Source organism: Pterocles gutturalis, unplaced genomic scaffold (assembly GCF_000699245.1).
Source record: "Pterocles gutturalis isolate BGI_N339 unplaced genomic scaffold, ASM69924v1 scaffold21656, whole genome shotgun sequence".
In the NCBI taxonomy this organism is placed as follows: domain Eukaryota; kingdom Metazoa; phylum Chordata; class Aves; order Pterocliformes; family Pteroclidae; genus Pterocles; species Pterocles gutturalis.
In genome coordinates, this window is record NW_010106015.1 from 21064 (window position 1) to 40003 (window position 18940).

The following is an 18940-nucleotide window of genomic DNA, read 5'->3' on the forward strand; positions in this document are numbered from 1 at the left end:
ACAGTGAATGCTTAGAGCTCAACTTGGGAGATGCTGCTGCACTGGGCAAGGTCTTCTGTGATATGGAAGAGTATTAATATAGTAGAATCCTTTTAGCTGATGTAAAATAAGCTATAATAACTGTGGTATACAGGATAAAAGTGTTGTATGCAAAGCTACCACTATTGTGTGATGTGAGCAGAAGCAGTGTATGTTAAATCATCAGACAGTTGAGGAGCTGTATACTTAGTTTTATAATTTGATGCTTGTGAGGAATTTTGGTTTGTTTAGAGGGTATGTGGTTCCTGCAACCTGGTGGTTCTCAGCTTGCATAATAGAAGCATGGTTTTTGCTCAGTAACCGTAACATGAATGTTCAGAACTTTATACGGTTACTACTCTTGCCATCTGTTTTGGTGAGCTCCGTTTCTAACACCCCTTCTAGCTGGTTTGGAAAAAGACTCAAATTTTATGTAGAAGAGATCTCAGAAAAAGTATTTTAAAAAAATAAATTTAAAAAAAAATTTTAAAAGATCTAATAAACTGTTGGGAGGAAAGTTGTTAGAAGCTGATAGCCTTTTTAGCCTTTTTTTTTTTTTTTTTTTATAGGTGGCCCATCTTCAGACACCTTGGCACAGTTTCTTTTCTATTTACTGTTCAGCCTCTGTACTCTCAACCACTTGATTATGGTGCACAGCCCTTGACTGAGTCACATTTGTATTTACCTTTATGATAGTGAGTGTACTTCTACAACCCTGTGACAACATCAGTCAGAATTAGTTGTGTTTTGCAATCGAGTAACCTATGTGCTACGTCAGCAGAGTGCAATTCTGTTGTCATTGTGGTTGATATACGTGATGTCGCAAGAATGTGCCATTGTTTTAAAATTACATTCAGCTGTGGAACATATTTGAAGGTAAATATTAATCTTGTCTGTAAAAAGTAAATTCTATGAATAATACTTAGTTGGTTGCTTTGATGTGAGTGGGAAATGTCCCCTCTGCTTTAGATATTAAAAGTTCAGAAAAGTGATTTAAATGCAGGCTAAGTTATCACCCCCACCAGAGATGCAAATGCGGTTGAGAAGCCCAGCACAGTTGTTCCCAAGTCTCAGAGGGGCCTGTGTGTGTCATGTGTCTGGAGAAATAATGTGCAATGGAAAGATGGAGATCCTGACAGAATGGTAGAATGTTGTGTTTCTAAAAATTAATAAATAAATAAAAAATCAAAACTGATGCCATACACAGATACTTGAGCTTTTTCCAAGAAATACCAAAAGGATGTTCTTGATATCTTCTGAGCAAGAATGCTGTAATTGTCAAATGAGTTAAATGCCTGCTTTATTTTAAGAAGATATTAACTTCTAAACCAGTATCTTATTTTTCTAATATATCTTTTTTTCTCTAAGTAATTTGTATCTCATTTGAAAAAAAAGTTGCTTCAGTGTTGTACATGGCAGCTTGTAGAATTTGCTTTTGAACAGACAGCTTTAAATTGAGTCGTCACAGAATCATTCATATAAAGCAGTAAGAAAACCATTCAGATCATCCATATACAAAAATTTCTCTTTTCTTGTCATGCCATATGTAGAAAAAAAGTGTAATTTTATTCTAGTTATAGCAAAAAATGAAAGCACCTTAATGGTGCTGTAAAGTAATAAGTTGGTGTTTCTAATCTAGGTTAATATCCCCAGTAATTAAATGTATCAGTCATAATTATATGATTATTGCTTGCCACTACTATAGGATAGAATTTAAGTTTTAGAACTCTTTAACCATTTCAGGTTCATCTTTCTAATTTTACCAAAAAAAAAAAAAAAAGTGTTAACTAAAGTACAAATCTGTACTGCCAGTTTTTCCTTTGTTTTCACAATCCTTGTTGGGGTGATGGAGATCTGGTGACTTTTTTGCACAAGTATGCTGGCAAACCACACTTTAATACTTTTTTATACAGTAAAACACAGCATACAGCTATTTGGAAAAATCCTTCTCATCTGTGTATTTTAAAGTATTTTTTACCCTTCACTCATAATTTTACATAAGAGAATTGTAGTATTCAGTCATTGAAAAGACCTGAAGTGTGACGGGTACCTCTTAAGAGATCATTGCCAATGCGTTTTCCTGGAGTATGAGTTAAGGTTTGACTTATTCCTGTGTGTTTCAGGGTAGAGGGATTTTTTTTGTTTTTAGTGGCTAGAATATCATGGGCAGCAAGTGCTGGAAAATCTCATTGGATGTTTCCATACATGAGGTTTGAGATGGCAGGTTATGTTATGTTTCAGTGTAGTTAATCACAGTTACAGAACATCTTTGTGCTTACCTAAGTGAAAGCCTTAATGTTGTATGTGTTAGTACTGCAGTAAATTTTGCAACTCCAGTCATTACATTGCAAATTATAATATTTAATTTTGTCTGTTAAGTTTGTTTTGAAATGTCCGTGATGCAAGTGGCTTGCATGTTTTTCTAGAGGCCAGTTTTGCTTAAATTACTCATTTGAAATGTGTCCACTTTGTCCATTCCAGACAATTCTTGACCAACAATTTCAATTCAGACAATTCTTGACCAACAAATTTCAAAATTAAAAAAAATAAGCTGCTCAGCTTGGGTCTGGCAAAATTCGTTCAGCTCAGTGCTGGCCATGTGAGCTTCTGGAGGGAGGAGCTACCCTGGCATCCTGCTTCCTTGCACCCTGGCACTGACTCTGCCCTATGGGGGCTGTAGGGCTGTATCCTGTGGGCATTGGTACAGCAGTGCTCCTGCCCTGGAGTCCCAAGACATTTTTCCTGCTCTGCACAAGTTAACAGTCCAGCTACACCAGCACTGAATTGAGCCATGCAGGTTCATCCTCCCCATTTTGTATCCAGGTTTATCTAAAATATCACAGCTGCTGCTAAGGTGTCTCGTTGGCAAAGTGTCTATTTGTTTAAAAGCAGTCTGATTTTTACAGATACTTGGTGCTCTCAGCTGTTGGTGGAAGCTGGAAAGCCTGGAGTGTTTGGCATCCTTGAAATTCCTAAACTAAAACTAAAAGTTTCTCTAGCTGCACAGCTTTTAAAGACTGGTTGACATTTCTGATGTGAGAAATTCCATTGTGGTTTTGTGTGTCAAGAATCTGTACAGTTTAAAATCTGCAGTACATAGAAAAAATACTTTCAATTTAGAGTAGCATAAAAAAGGCAAATTTGAAAACTCTTCTGTGTTCTCAGAAGGTCATCCTGTCATGTAAAGTTGTTACTGTATCTTAGTCATGTGAATTAAACCTGTGACCACATTAAAAGCTCAAATGTTTGAAGTGGAAGAACTTGTGGACTGATGAGCTGAGGAACTGGATAAGAAAAAGAAGTATTCCTTCTTTTTAACGCCTATATACTGCCAAGCACTGGGTATTCTTGGTTCTGGTTCACTTCATTGGGAAGAAAGGTACTCAGTATTTTCCAAAGGAAAAAAAAAAAAAAAAAGCCCTATATCCAAATTTTACCCTCCGTCAATATTCAAGTCTGTATGTTTTGCTGCAAGGTGTTGGTGCCTCTGAAAAATGCATGGTTTTGGCTGCTCTAAGAACTGAAACATTTGAGCTCCCCATTAAACCAGCACTGATTGCATGGAAATTACCTGCTGGGTGGTTATTTTCTTCAGCTGTGAACTAATGATTCATTTTCAGGTTGATTATTTAGCTCATATCTCAATGGCTGTTTTTCTTAGGCATCTTGGCTCACAGCTTTGTGAACTGGAAAAGCTGATAGATAAAATGATGATTGCAGAGTTTTCAACTTATGCTCGCAATGATTTAAATAGACCCCTAGAAGATGATTGCCAAATTCTAGAAGAGGTATGTCTGTTATTGAAATAAACTGTCTGATGAATATGTTTGCATCTTTAACATACTTAATTAGCACCAACTAATTCAGGTGTCTAGTAGCAACATTATAATTTTATACTATTTCTCTTCTTGTCCAGCCCTGCCCCCTCCGCTTTTTTTGGGGTGCTTGATAAAATTAAATAATTGTAGCTAAACTTGTGGAAGCGCAATGCTGTCCTACTTTATTTTTTTCAAAATAATAAGTTCTCTTTTCTCTGATTAAATGTATACTGAGTTCACTTCATGAACCTCAATATGTAAGTGGAAAAGAACATGGACTGTCATATCTACCTGACTGTAAAAATTCAGTTTTGCAGTGAAAGCTGTAAGTTCCATGTTGTCTTCATTCTGTCTTCCTATGCGTTTGTGGGTGCTTATGTCGTGCATATGGTTGCCCTGAATACATGCTTCATTTACAGTATATATACTTCATTCCGTTGAAGACCATAAATGCCTGAAGATTAAGCTGTTGTGATTGGTTTTGAGCAGGAAAAGATTTTTCTGGATTTTGCCTGTACTATTCCTCAGTAACTGCTAGACCCTATTAACTGTTTAGTCTTGTTTTATCCATGGGTTTTATGAAATACGGTGAATGGCGATAGCACTTAAACATTCCCGTTTCTGTCCTATAGTTCCTTCCCACCTCTGTGCTGCAATGTGATAGCTTCTCACTTGTGCTGGTGCAATTGTATTTAGTGTCATCCTTGCTGAGGGTAAGGAAACTTGTTACTCTTTAGAAATATCCATGTTTTTAAGCACAATTGGATGAGCACAACTGAGGATCAAGCATGAAAAGGGCTGGGAGGAAGGGACTCTGTTAGCTGGCATTGCTACAGGGAACTTTGTGTATTTAAATTGTGGCATTAGACTCAAGGCTCTGGACTGATCTAAGTCCTGTTCACCTTGTGTTTGATACATGAGCTTTCTTACTGCAGTGCAATTTCTTAAAATTGTTTCTTGGCCTCACCTTGATGTTTCTAGTGTGGTTTTTTATTTGCTTTTTTCTTCTTGATAGGAGAGACTTGTATCACTAGTATTTGGACTTTTAAAACAAAGAAAGCTAAATTTTTATGAAATATATGGAGATGAAATGATTATTACTGCCAAGAACATAATTAAACAGGTAAGCCAAACATTTCTGACGTATCTGACAAGGTTGCCTTGGTCCCTTACGAGTTCTTTTTTTATCTGGTAAGGTTGCTCCAATCCTTACAAGTTATTTTTTAAGTACTTAAGAACAGGTCTAATGAAGGTTTTGGTGGCTGATGGTCTGTCATTTTGAGCAGTTGAGCTTTCAGACACTAAGGACTTCTGAAGCACAGAGGTCTGTTTACAGAAAGGACCTTCTGGAAGGAGTAGGTAGCACTAATACAGCTTTCTCTGCATAATTATCATTGTTCTGAGTCCCTTGATTTTAGCTTAGCTTTTTTTCTTTCTGTTAACGCATGGCTTTCCTGACTAGTATAGTTGTGTCATAACGCTGTTTCAAAATTAAAAATCCCCAACACACCAAAAAGACCCCATTTCTTGGCATAGATACATAAAAGACAGTCAAAAAACTTCCCAATTGAAACAAACAAATCCCCAGCAAATGTTGCAGAACATATAACCTGCCTGAATGTTAGCACGGACCTAGTACAGGCACATGAGAAAAGGTTGGAAAACTTCTCTGCCTTTTGTTAAGAGAACAAGGTGAAGTAATGAAGAATGTAGAAGAAGTGCTTGTCTGTAAAAATTATTTAGAAGATGAATCCTTATCTGCATTGCTGTGGCTGTTTGCCATGTAGCGTAGTGTATCTGTCTTTGCAAACCAAAAATATTTGTCGATAAAACCAGCTAAAACACAACAAATGAATGAACTTCAGATGACAACTTTGGGGAAAAATGCATGGAATATTTTGGACAGTGACACGATGGCTTTTGTTTCCAAACAAAAACTTAGACTGAACTTTGGCCATGTGTTAATTTTACGCATCTTGTTTGTTTGTGTGCATATGTGAGAATATTGCCTAAAAGGTGTTTTTCTCCCCTAAAGATATGTTGTTATTTCTAGAGTCATGTTTTTATGTTTTATGAACCATCTCTCTGATTTGTATCTCAAAGGCTGGGAGGTAGTCAGGTGGTGGGTTTGCCATCAGATGAAGACACTGTCTCCTGTCCTCACTGTGTAGCTTGCTGTTCACAGCTGTGTTGTGAACTGGGTTTGGAACCCAGCTTTTAAAAATTTGTAATTAAAAAAAAATTATTTTAAGGATTTTGTTTTAAGCCATATTTGTTCCCCTCAATCCACTTCACATTGCAGCCCCACAGCTATGTTGACCTGGTTCTGCAGGGCAGGTGTAGATAACACAGGGCAAGGTTGCTAGTCAGTACTGTGGCAGAATTAGAAGACAGACAGTGATGTGTACGAGGGTACCACCACTTCTTGTAAGGATTTGACAATGTTGCGAGCTCTTTCTCACTTGTCCTCAGTACAATTTAAGTGGGATTAAGCACCCCTGCCCCTAGCTGCTTGTTCTCCCCCCACCTGAATGCGATGGGATGCTGGGCTGGGCCATTGCCCTGCTCCCTGAAAGATCAGCAGAGGTTGGGAGTGAGCACTACTGTCTAGTTGCTGCATTACTGTAAGCCTGGAACAAGAGCATACAGCTGTGTGCAGCTGCTCTGGGCCTTCACAAAAGGTGGAAAAAAAAACCCCAAACCATGAATGAGTAACAACAGGATAAAACTGTTCATCTGCTCGTCTCTATCATAGAATCATTAAGATTGGAAAAGACCTCAAGAATCATCAAGTCCAACCCACGGCACCTAACTCACTAAACCGTGTCCCTAAGCACCACATCTACACGTTTCTTGAACACCTCCGGGGATGGTGACTCCACAGCTTCCCTGGGTAGCCTGTTCCAATGCCTAACCACTCTTTCAGTGAAGAAATTTTTTCTAATATCCAGCCTAAACCTCCCCTGGTGCAACTTGAGGCCATTTCCTCTTGTCCTATCACTTGTTACTTTAGAGAAGAGGCCAGCACCCACCTCACTACACCCTCCTTTCAGGTAGTTGTAGAGAGTGATAAGGTCATCCATTGGCTTTTCACTTGCCTGTGTCAGCAGTCATGAGGAGACATTTTTTCCTTTAAATTCTCTGTTTAGTTGGATAATAGACAAGTAGTGCTCCCAGTTTTCCTGCTCGTTCTTGATCGTAAAGTGCTTTTCCCATTTTGCTGGGAATATTTGTCTTTATGTTGTGATTTTTCAGGTGTCACCTCTGCTCAGTAATAGACAAAGTTTAATCAACTTCCAATGTGAGTTTCTATTGAATAGGAAAAATAGACAGGATCAGAGTATTTGTGTGGTTTGTGTGATACATTTGCATTGTGGCCTATTGTCTCAACTCTTAGAGATATTTTTCCTAAATATCTCAAATGCACTTCTTGTTCAAATGTATTGCTGGACTGGTTTGGTCAGTACTTCAGTAGCTCTTTATTACCAGGCAGGTGAAAGAGCAGAGGTTTGTAAGCACTGAACACACTCATAGTTCAAGAAAAAGGTGTATTTTTAAGAAGCTTCTGTACTGACCATTATTCAAAACACAGGTAAAATCCATGTAGCTTGAGATGGTGGCCGTCAGTCACCATTTGGGTTGTACGTATTCACTTAACGGCAAGATGAGTTTGTATGCTGCTGACTCACTTCATCGGGTTATTGATTTGCATTTGGGAGAAAACCCCTAATTCGGTCTAAATTAAGTTGATTTGTACCTAGGGCTTACAAGTAATGTGAAAAGAGATGAATGAACAAATCACTGTAAAACAACAGGTGTGTTTGGAATGAAAATCAATTGTTCTGGAGACCTGAAGAAACTGGCCAGTTTTGTAAATACCAGTTGAAGAGCAAATGTCCTTTGAGGAAAGGCCACATGTAGCAATAAAGATGTGGAGAAATCTAGGGACAGAGGCAGGTGGTGCCCGGGAGGTGACGAGGAGGACAGACAGAGAGCAAATATCATGTCTACTAGGAGGGCAGTTGAAACTGGGTCTGCCTTCACAGGTGAAAGCACAGGACTGTAGGTGTGGGCTTCCACACTTCCCTCATGCTGTTCCTTCCAGTTTAGGTCAGTTCTCAAGTCCTGTATTTAAAGCTGAAAAGGATGTCAACCAACATTTTCCAAAGTCAGTCAGTTTGGAATGGGGAAGAATATGCCTTCTATTCCTAAGTAGCTGACCAGAGAGACATTTTTTAAAATGGTGCTTAGTATCCATGCTCAGAAAAGCAGGCCTCTTTTACATGGAGCCAGTGTGCCCTCCAGAGCTTAGTACACAGTTGGGAAAGTTTTGATCATCTGTATCTTGCAAACAGATGTTTGGGAGGTTGGTTTGGAGGGTTTCTTTTGGGGTTTTTGTTTGTTTTTAGAGAAACAAGTTGTTAAATGTTACAAGTATGTCTTTCCTTTATTATTTTACTTTTCCTTATTTAACTTGAGGATTATTGTGTATGTTATGAAACTCAGCAGCAGTTAGAAGGAAGCTAAGATCTTGTTTTGTTTTGTTTTTTTCCCCTTTAAATTTGACAGTGTGTGGTTAATACGGTATCGCAGATAGAAGAAATAGATACAGAAGTGGTTGTTAAGTAAGTATACAGCCAGATTTTTTTTGTTTTTTTGGTGGTGGGTGGGGATAGGAGATGAATGCTTTTTAGCATAGATAAATTTACCGTTCTAATTTGTGCTTGAATTTCCTATGATTAAGGATTATCCTTCTGTTTCACCTTAAGCTTCTGCTTCTGTCTGCCTCTGTGAGAATATTGTGTATTCCCCTTCTCGTTCACATTCTAATGTTACCTTAAACTTACCTTTAAAATATATACTAAAACTCTGTGAATGTCACTGCATGAAGCATGAACTATAGGCATATATCTCTTAGCTACTTGAAGGCATTCTCTGTTGTCATAATCTGAGATTTTGTGTTAAAACCTGCCTGTAGTTTCAGTACCTCCCACATGAATGCGAATAGAACTATCCAGAGAGGAGATCAGACAACTTCACACCCAATAAATGGGTCAGCATGACCCTCACAAAGCCCAACGATGGCAAATGCCTAGTCCTGTGTCTTGGAAGGAGCAACCCTCCTTAGCAGGAGCTGGCTAGCTTCAGAGCAGCTTTGTGCAGCAGGACCTGGGGGTTCTGGTAGAGGACTGATGGGCCGTGGACCAGCAGTGTGTCCTTGCAGCCGCAGCTTGGGCCATGTTAGCATTGCCAGCAGATCAAGGAACAAGAAAGACATTGCAGGCCAGCAGAGGCCACTGAGTTGGGGGCTGAAGGATGCAGTGTAGGGGGAGCAGCCAAAGGAGCTGGGTCCCCCTCCAGCCTGGGGAGGGGAAAACTCAGGGGAGAAGTGCCCACAGCTACCCCGTGGGAGGGTTATAGAGCTGTAGACAGAGCCAGGCTCCTCTCAGAGGTGTACTTGTTGCCCCTCTTCCTTTCCCTGCACAAGATGAAAGATGGGAAATGCTAGCTGGATCTCAGGAAAATGTGTTCCCTGTGAGGATGGTCAAACGCTGGAATGGGGGCCCAGAGAAGCTGCAGAATCTCTGTTCTGGGACATAGTCAAGCCTTGACTGGGCAGGACCCAGAGCAACCCAGTCTAGTTGGACCTGCATTGAGCAGGGTCTGGGCAAGGCAACTTTAGATGTTGCAGCTCCAGAGGCCCCTGGCAGCTTCTGTTTTTCTGTAGCTCTGCAATTCATTTGGCTCAGCAAAGGGTTACCCCAAGATAATAAAACCAGACCAGCTGATAAAGCAAAGTGAGTGGCAGAATCTGCATGGCATTCATACCCAGATTGTGAAAAGACTGGGCCCAGGGTACTTTTTAAACATTGGATATTTGGTCATCATTCTCCAATGTTTACTATTTTGCAATTGGGTCCTAACTGTGTATTAGAGTTTAGCCTTTGTTAAAAAGTTTATCAATTATTTTTCTGCCCTTTACCACAAACAGCTGACTTGCACTTTAATTGCAGAAGGGGTCTCTTTGCAATGCAACAAAATGGGCTTAATAACAGGCTTTTGTAACACTTGCAAAATATTTTAATTTAATTTTTTTGTAATTTTTTTTTTTCCACATGATTTCTGAAAATGTTATTAACCCCCCTCCCTTGTTTGTAACACATACTTATCCTGGGGAAAAGAGCGTTATGCCCTGGAAAAAACTAAATGGTAAATGTGAAGCTTTAATTTTTTAGAATGATGTTTACTTATGTACTTCCTTCCCCATTCCACTTGCATACGTTGTGTTGGTCATGACTGTTATTCAGGTGACATCTGTTGTTCTGACAGAAAAAGTCTACACAGTTTTCCTTGTATTTACAATTCCTTTTAAAGCTTACTTGTTTTCTTTTATGTGCCAGTAAGTATTGTGGCCAGTAAACATTTGCTGTTTACTGAATACTGCTCTTTTTTTTAGGCTTGCAGACCAGATGAGGATGATGAATTTTCCTCAGTGGTTTGATTTACTGAAGAATATTTTTTCCAAGTTTACCATCTTCCTCAAGAGAATAAAGGTAAGATATTAATTTACCAAGAGCCTCACGTAGTTCAAACATGAAATGGAATAAAGTTACTTTCCATTTGAAGCCTTAAGGTGTTGGTTTTGCTTATAGAGTTCAAACCTTTGATTGAAAGAAAGATATGTGAATATCGGCATCCAGGGCAAAAATGATTAGTGCTAACAAAAAGAGCAGTGAGAAGGAGATAATAGCTCTTGTTGTATGATTATATCCATTTCAGGCTGCTAGGGATTAGGACAGAGTTTTTGTATGTGTTAGATTGCTCCAAATGAGGTTTCTTTCACCATTCTGAAAAAATCTGATATTGATTACCGTCAAAGACAAAGGGGTCTGCCTCCGAATGCTAATTACACAGTAGAAAATAAAGCCAGGATTTAGTTTAATTTTGTGGGTAAAACAAAATCTCTTTCTAGTGGAAGCTCGTGGCACAGGGTTTTGGTTTTTTATGTAATAAAAGTTATATTTGATTCTAGGCCACGTTAAATACTATACGTAGCGTGGTTTTCTTGGTTCTAGACAAGAACCAAAAAACCAGAGACCTGGAGGACACCTTACAAAAGAACTCTGCTAAATACAGTACGGTGGACACAGAAGTGGCTTACCTGACTCATGAAGGCATGTTTATAAGCGATGCATTCAGCGAAGGGGACTTCCCACCTGTAGCAGCTGACACTACCTCTCAAAGAAACACTTCCCCAAACAGTGAGCCCTGTAGCAGTGATTCAGTCTCTGAACCTGAGTGCACTACTGATTCTTCATCCAGCAAAGAGCAAACATCGTCTTCTGTTACTCCAGGGGGAGTAGAGATGATGTAAGTAAATGCACTGCTTGTCTCCACTTTGCAACGTGTCAGAACAAGGTGTTAGGTGCAGGCGGTTGTTTCTGTTTTTTTCTACAAAAATTACTTTGGAGAAGGGTACTCTTCTAGGTAAGTGAAGTGGAATGGCTCTCCACCATTGCCCCTAGAGACTGCCATCGGACTGGCTGTCCCCAGCTCACCTTCCTTTCATGTGCCTTGTTTTCACCTCTGTGCAGTGGTACTGGTACTGATTTATGTCACTTCTTACAGAAAAGGGCCTGTTTTCTATCTCTTCTGCTGAGGAGGCAGCTTCTGTAGAGAGCGGGAGAGGTGCAAGTCTAGCCTAAATGAAAGACAAATGGTCTGTCATGCCTTTAGCTGGCTGTGGCAAGTTCCCTGTCCATATTCCCTATGGCTGTTTTTTCTGTATTTTTTAAGCTGGCTTCATGGAATACACCTGGACAAATTATAGAGAAAAATCTAGTGTTCATTGTCAACTCTGACTTGCATGATTAAATAAATCCATCTCAGTGCATTGGTAACATAGGCAGTGCTGCCCTGTGGTGCTCCAGACTCCAGTTGTAACCTTTCTGGCATCCTTTTATGCATACCTTATTTATGGCTGGAAGTGAGAGCTGCCTTTGTAAAAGAACCAGGTGTAATGTTTGTGGGATTCAGGCACAAGCCGCTTCAAAAGCCAGCATGTCTGGATACAAAGTCTTAGGAAGCAAAATTGAAATACCACTTGTTACTCTGCTGAAAGATGGAAGATAGCAAGTGGTCTGTTCACTCTAGCTGATTGGTAGACACTTGATAGACACTCAAGTGTCTATGCTTGTGTTTTTAAGCAACTGTCAGTTTTGAAAGGGACCTTCTCCCTTCAAATCACAATGATAGCTGAAGGAGATAGATTCAAAATAAATATGCCTTGCATAAAACAAATTCAGACCTCTGTATGTCCAAACATCCATCATACGCTGGAAGAGAAAATACAATGTGAAGAGGAGTCCGGGGGTTACAGTGAGGAGCAGGGAAAGACCAAACTGGTCTGGAACACTTTTCCAAGTTATCTAAAAATATACCACCCAGCTAGAGCTCTTGAGCAGTAAAGTTTTTTCTGAGGCTGGTTGGATAACTTCATCCTAAAATGAATTTGCTTCATCCCTCTTCTGGTTTTCTTTGCACCCCTGCTCTGTGTTTGGAGCAGGCTAATGAAGTTACACAGTTAGCAATGTTAGCCCAGTTGCTGCTCTGTAGCATTCTGGGTTTTCTCTCACCTCTCCTACTGTCCGCCCCTTGAGTGGCTGCACGGGACCAAAAGATTGTTATCTTAACTAATTACATGAGTGGCAGAGCTGTGCTATGTGCTGGCCTCTAAACAGCAGACAAATCACAAAAGGTTTTTTAAAAAGCACTAACTTAGGAGCCTGAAGTCTGAAGAGCTAATAGAATGACAGCCTATAGATTAGGGTAGTGGGGAGTGCAAAGCATCTGTTTTAGGTCTTACACTTGCATTGGAGAAAAATGCTGTGTTTTTTTCTGTCATACACTTGTGATGCTCAAGTGTTACAGGAACTGAGTAAATTTTAGCACAGTAAATATTAATAATGTTTGTTGTGCTGGTAATGGCTATATAGTGTTTTCTCTTAGACTATTAATAGCAATTAGAATGTGGAGTTAAAGCAATTTAAGTACGTGCAGTTGTGCATTTCCTTGTTACAGGGGCTGACGTGACATTGACAGAAGCTTAGGAGATCCTATCCATACAAAGTGACTTTGTTGATTAACTCTCTGCATTTGACAGTTGCTGCAGGGCTCTTTCCTCCAACCTGTGAGCAGAAATACTGGGGTTTTTATAAACTGATGCTCAACCAACTGGTTCTGTCATTTGTAGGATCAGTGATGACATGAAGCTGACTGACCTGGAACTGGTCAGGCTGGCAAACAATATTCAAGAGTTGCTTTATAGTGCCTCTGATATCTGCCATGATCGTTCAGTCAAGTTCCTCATGGCAAGAGCAAAGGTAAGGAGCTTGGGTCAGACTGCTGTTGGTGTCTCATCCTTAATGAGAATTTACTCCCAAGTTACTGGTTTAATGAGTGAGAGTTCTGAAATAGCATTCTCAATTGAAATTAGGTAACTGTTTCTGCTGCCACAGGCACTTGATGTGAATGCCCAGGACACACAAGCATTACCATACCATGTCATTGTAAGGCAATATGGGTTTCTGCTACCTTTTTTTTTTTTTTTTTTCCTTTTTAATATTCTGGCTTGCTGTCCTTGAAACTTCATGCAGAGAATGCATATCTATGATGAGGTAGCTGCTTACACTCCAAGCTGCCTTCTCTGTCCCATGTAGGGTTAAACAGTGTGCCTCTTAAAATACTAGTAGCCCTCAGATGTACTGACTAGTTCTTTCTCTTACATCCCTGAATTTTTGTGGTGTTATGTCTCCTTACAATGGTTTTCTTTGCATATAGGATGGCTTTCTAGAGAAGCTGAATTCCAATGAGTTTGTTGCTCTTTCTCGCTTGATGGAAGGCTTTATCTTAGATACTGAGCAGATCTGTGGCAGGAAAAGTATGTCCTTGCGAGGAGCACTTCAGAGTCAAGCCAATAGATTTGTGAATAGATTCCATGAGGAGAGGAAAACGAAACTAAGGTACCTCTGGGTAGAAGATCTTTGTGTTCTTACATGAATAACTTGATCAATCATATGCCAGGCAAACACAACCTTTTGTTGCCTAGAACACTAGTAAGCCAGTTGTTCTTAAGAGCAGGGGGTGAAAAAACTGTATTAAACTCCAATTATTTTCAATTGGTTTAGACTTTTACTGTTTTCATGACTTTATTTCTTCAAACTGGATTGTTCTACAGTTGCCTAAATAAGGACAGTAATAGCTACAGGAAGTACTTAAGATTGACATTGAAGGGCAGGATGGCTCTGTCTCAGGGGTTAAGTAACTTCAGGATAATTCACTTCCAACTGCTTTTTAAAAACAAACAAGCACACAAAACCAAACCCAAAACAAACAAAAAAAACCCCCTGCAACCCAAAAACCTCCAACAAAAACAACAATTAAAAAAACCCCAAAGCCTTGGTAATAGCCTTCCCATTAACATACATCAAGTCTTTTTGCTCTCATCCATCAAAATCTCTTAAAAATCCAGTATTTACACATTACTTCAGTGGCATTGATCTCATAAGGATCTTTATTGCCTAGAGTAGTCTTTTGTCCTCTATGCTAGATTGAATGAACAAATTGTGAGGTCTCTGGGCCAACACAGTGTTTTTCTGTTTTGCCGCTAACAATTTTTGGGCACCTTTTTCTAATGAAGATAAATAACAATATTTTGGGCAATTGGCTTTTTAAAAGTTACTTTAGTTTTGATTCCACGGCATTACGGACAGGAGAAGCATCAAGACAAGTCATTTCATTTTCTCAGCCTCCTCTTTTTCGTGTTTATAACTAGCCTACTTTTGGACAATGAGCGCTGGAAGCAAGCTGAAGTTCCTGCAGAGTTTCAGGATCTTGTGGATTCGGTGTCAGATGGCAGAATTTCTCTCCCTGAAAAAAAACCAGCAGGTGTGTATCTTGCAGTCCTGTTGTTAACGGAATTTATTATCAGCAAATGCTGCTATTGAATGGTGATGGACATATTCCCATGTTACTCTTGACCTGTGTTTGCTTGCTGTCTTCTGGGTGGATCAGAAGGAAGTTGATACCTTTTTTCTTTTTTTTTTTTTTTTTCCTTTTTTTCTGTTGCTGGTGTTGAAACTTCCTGTGCTGACCTTAAATTATTTTTTTTATTTATTGAAAACCCATTTAAATGTTAGCACAGGGAGGAAGCTACTTTTTTACACAAGTATTCCCAATGTAGATGCTTACAGTCTTTACACAAATGCAGTCTTTCCCCAGAACATACCACTGAAGTGTTGCAAGGGACCGAGGAGCGTGTATGTGTGCTCAGCCCCCCTTGTGTTAAATGAAGCTTGCTCCTTCCCGCTACTTCATCTGCCAGTTGTTCAGATGAAAGGCAGCATGCTATGTGACTGCTCATGGAAGTGAAAACTCATGTACATTCAATTATTTACCTTGCCACAGAAACCTCATTTGACCTTGGACAAGTCACTTTCTTCTCCTTGTGCCCCATATTCCTGTGTGCAAAATGAGAATGCATAATGTGTTCTTACCTTGTGGGGATAATCATCCAATATTGCAGTGATGGGTGCATCTGAACAGCTAGAAGATGATGACGACATACATAGAGGGGGAGGAAAGTGGCAGTAGGTGAGAAGGAAGAAAATACAGTAATGTCATGGTGGAGAAAACCTCAACCCCCCAAAGGAATATAGCAGATACAGAGAGCTTAAGAGGCAATAATCACTCCAATTGTGGAGCACGACACCAAAATGTACTCATTGACTGTTGCTCTTAAAATCAGCTCTTGCAGCTTCCTTCAAGAAGATAGGAAACTGGTGGCATCAAATTTAGCATGAAAAACTGCATCAGTAAAAGCTGCTACTGCGAAGCCCGAGGAAGAAGTGGTTTGAAGCTAAAATATTAATACACACAGCAAATCATTTGAGAATGTATAGTAGAAAACCTAGTGACTTTTTCTGCTTTTCTTCTTCTATTTGTAACCTGTTGTATTTGAAGTTTCTAAGTCCATAATGACTGTGGCACTTTAGGGGATTTTTGATCTAAAATCCCAGCAGACAATAAAGTAACTTTCTGGGTCATCATAATTATGATGGGTGGACAACTATATAATAAGTATTGTAAAAGAGAGCAGTGCTCCAAGGATTGATTGTGTTTTTTCCAAGCCTTAACAAGTGAACACTAAATTTTTAGAAACTAGCTTTTTTTGTACTTGTTTTTAGTTCAGCTCATCCCTTTTTCTTTCTTGCTAAAATATCTAGCTACTGAAGAAAGAAAGCCAACTGAATTCCTTATTGTTGAAGGACAAAAGTATGCAACAGTTGGGTAAGATGCAATCTTTTCAATTAGTAGTGGGTTAGTTGGCAAGAACTTTGAAGTAGAACTGTGATGAATAGTAACAGCTTTAGCAATCTTATTTAAATTAAAAAAAAACCGCTCTGCTTCCACAGGCTAGTTTCTGTTTAGCTCACAAACAGTTATAAAACATTGCAAGCTCTTCTCTACATGAAAATGCTGTTTCTTCTTTGAATGACTAGGCTGAAATTTATGGTTTCATTTGCGTAGTTTTTTTTTCCATTTATTTCATGACACATAGTCATGAAAATACCGGTTTGTCTTCATAGCACACAGCTGTTATTTCTTGCAATATAGGTTACCTCTGGCAAAATTATAGAATAGTGAGGGTTGGAAGGGACCTTCAAAGGTCATCTAGTTCAACCCCCTTGCAGTGAGCAGCGACATCTTCAACTAGATCAGGTTACTTAGAGTCCCTCCAGCCTGACCTTGAATGTTTCCAAGGATGGAGCATCTATCACCTCTCTGGACAACCTGTTCCAGTGTTTCACCACCCTCACAGTAAAAAATATATTCCTCCTCTGTAGACTGAATCTACTCCCCTTTAGTTTAAAACTCTCATCCCTTGCCCTGTCACTACAGGCCCTACTAAAAAGTCTGTCCCCATCTTTCGTAAAAGCCCCCTTTAAGTAATGGAAGGCTGCAATAAGGTCTCTGCGGAGGCTTCTCCAGGCTGAACAACCCCAAAATACATGAGTCTGCTACTGAATGATTGCTTATCTTATTCAGAAAAAGAAATAAGATAGGGGCTATCTCAGAAGCTGCATACACTATCTTTTGGTATCCCGATTGCTTTGGATTGGAAAGTAGTTTCATAAAGCTGGTTATATCAAGGACATTTTAAAATATATGATATTCGCATCTTTCATTTGAAAGCATGCTGTGTTTCCAAATACTTTGAGGCTTAAGCATTAAATATGCATGAGAGTGGTTTTGGGGAGGGAGTAAAACCTGGAAGATCTCACTCCCTAGGGTCCTAACATCAATTTACCCCAAACTTAAAAGTTCTCATTTACATAATGTCTTTGATCAGCTGTCATTTATGAGTTGCTTCATGATGATGCGTCATTGTTCAATTAGAAACAGAAGCTGGTGGCTCAGAACTTCTGTGCCAGCCAACTGATATCACTGCAAAAGAGCATTTCAGGTCAAGTAGGAACATTTGAACATGCTTTAAAGGATAAAATTTACTTAATAGATGATGTGTTTGATAATCTGTCTCTGTTCGTTTGAAACTTGTCGTATTTAGCTCTGGCATGTGGAAAAGCAGTTGTCAGCTTCATGTTGGTGCAAGTATTTGTTTCAGTTCAACATGCTTCTACATACATTTTAATTGTATTTAATCAAATAAAATGCATTCACGAAAAAAAGCCAAGATGTTACCCAGAAATTCCCCAGGTGTTTATTTTCACTTGATTGTTCATCATCTTTCTGTACTCTACTGCCTAAAGGAAGAAGGAGATTTAATTTTATGAAATGTCAGAATATGTACTCTCAATGTTTGATCCTGCGTTAATTTTCCTGCCTTCTGTGCATGAATTCAAAGGGAGGGTACCTGCTCATTGTGGAGCCTTCTTAATTCCATCCAGTAGCTCACAAATTCTCCAGTGTCTGCTGAATTCAGGGGAAATTACAGGTGTTGAGCATCTTTGCATATTTGGTGCTGTTTCTTCACAGATGCCTTCTCCATTTGTGACTCCTTAGAATTAATTACATCCTTTCCAATCGTGGTGGTTGTCTGCATTCTGTGGTTCTTTATACTTTCTCAAAGTTGGCCAGAATTATACAGTAGTATAAGAAAGGAGCTTTGGATTTTTCGTCCCCTGACAACATCTCTGTGTAGACTTCCAGTTCCACGGTAGCTCTTTGGGAGATTAAAAAGTTATACCAATGAACCTTAGAGATTTTCTCTCATGTATGTTAAGTACTTTTTCCACATGCCACCCTGGGGAATGGCTGTTCTTTTATAACCATCTCTATGTGTATCTTATGTTTTACTTCTACTTCATATCAGTTAGTGGGTTTATTTAATGCTATAATCTCTAGCATTAGGTGGCTTTCTATCAGCATGACTGCCTGTGTTTGATTTTTCATCATCTTCTGTGCACCGAGATGACAAATTTGGCTGTTTCCTCTTTTGTAGGACAGTATTGCTGTTAATAAGAATAATCCTTGAGTACTGCCAATGTGTGGATAACATTCCTTCCATCACCACTGACATGCTTACCCGCCTGTCTGATTTACTGAAGGTATGACTCCAACTGTACCGTCTGTGCTAATCAGGGGTACTTGGGGCGGAGAACATGTCTTACTCTCTATAATGCTTCACGTGCTTTTCTGATTAATAAATAATATAAATTATATAAATTGTCTAGAAACGATTGTGTTTGTTACGGAACCATAAGGTAGCCTTTTAAGCCAGGGGCATTAATGATGCAATTTGTTGTGTGAATTAACATCAGGAAGGCTGTCTTTCCTCATGTTCACTGGGAATGTTGGAAATCTCATCTAGTAGTGTTTGTCATAGCTGCCTGTCCTTCAGCCTGGGTGAGGATTAATGGTGCTGAAGAAAAAGCAATTTGATCCCAGATGACACAAATATATATCTATATTCAGGAAGGAAATGAGTCCCTTGGTTTTTACAAGTCAGTAGAGGTATAGTCAGTAGAATCATGAAAAATAGTGTAGGATGAAGCTTCTGTTATAAAATGTAAAGATGATGAAAG

General features: G+C 39.2%; 1 protein-coding gene across 2 annotated transcripts in view; it reads left to right on the forward strand.

The window, feature by feature from the left end:
* Positions 1-18940, forward strand: part of VPS54 (vacuolar protein sorting 54 homolog (S. cerevisiae)) — a 41865-nt gene that overhangs the window by 11055 nt on the left and 11870 nt on the right. For both annotated transcript variants that reach the window (XM_010087623.1, XM_010087624.1), the window contains exons 7-16: positions 3680-3806; positions 4852-4959; positions 8406-8461; positions 10294-10390; positions 10870-11207; positions 13090-13219; positions 13677-13858; positions 14671-14783; positions 16121-16184; positions 18358-18463. In XM_010087623.1, the coding sequence (XP_010085925.1) occupies positions 3680-3806; positions 4852-4959; positions 8406-8461; positions 10294-10390; positions 10870-11207; positions 13090-13219; positions 13677-13858; positions 14671-14783; positions 16121-16184; positions 18358-18463 (1321 nt within the window). The remainder of the gene's footprint in view (positions 1-3679; positions 3807-4851; positions 4960-8405; positions 8462-10293; positions 10391-10869; positions 11208-13089; positions 13220-13676; positions 13859-14670; positions 14784-16120; positions 16185-18357; positions 18464-18940) is intronic.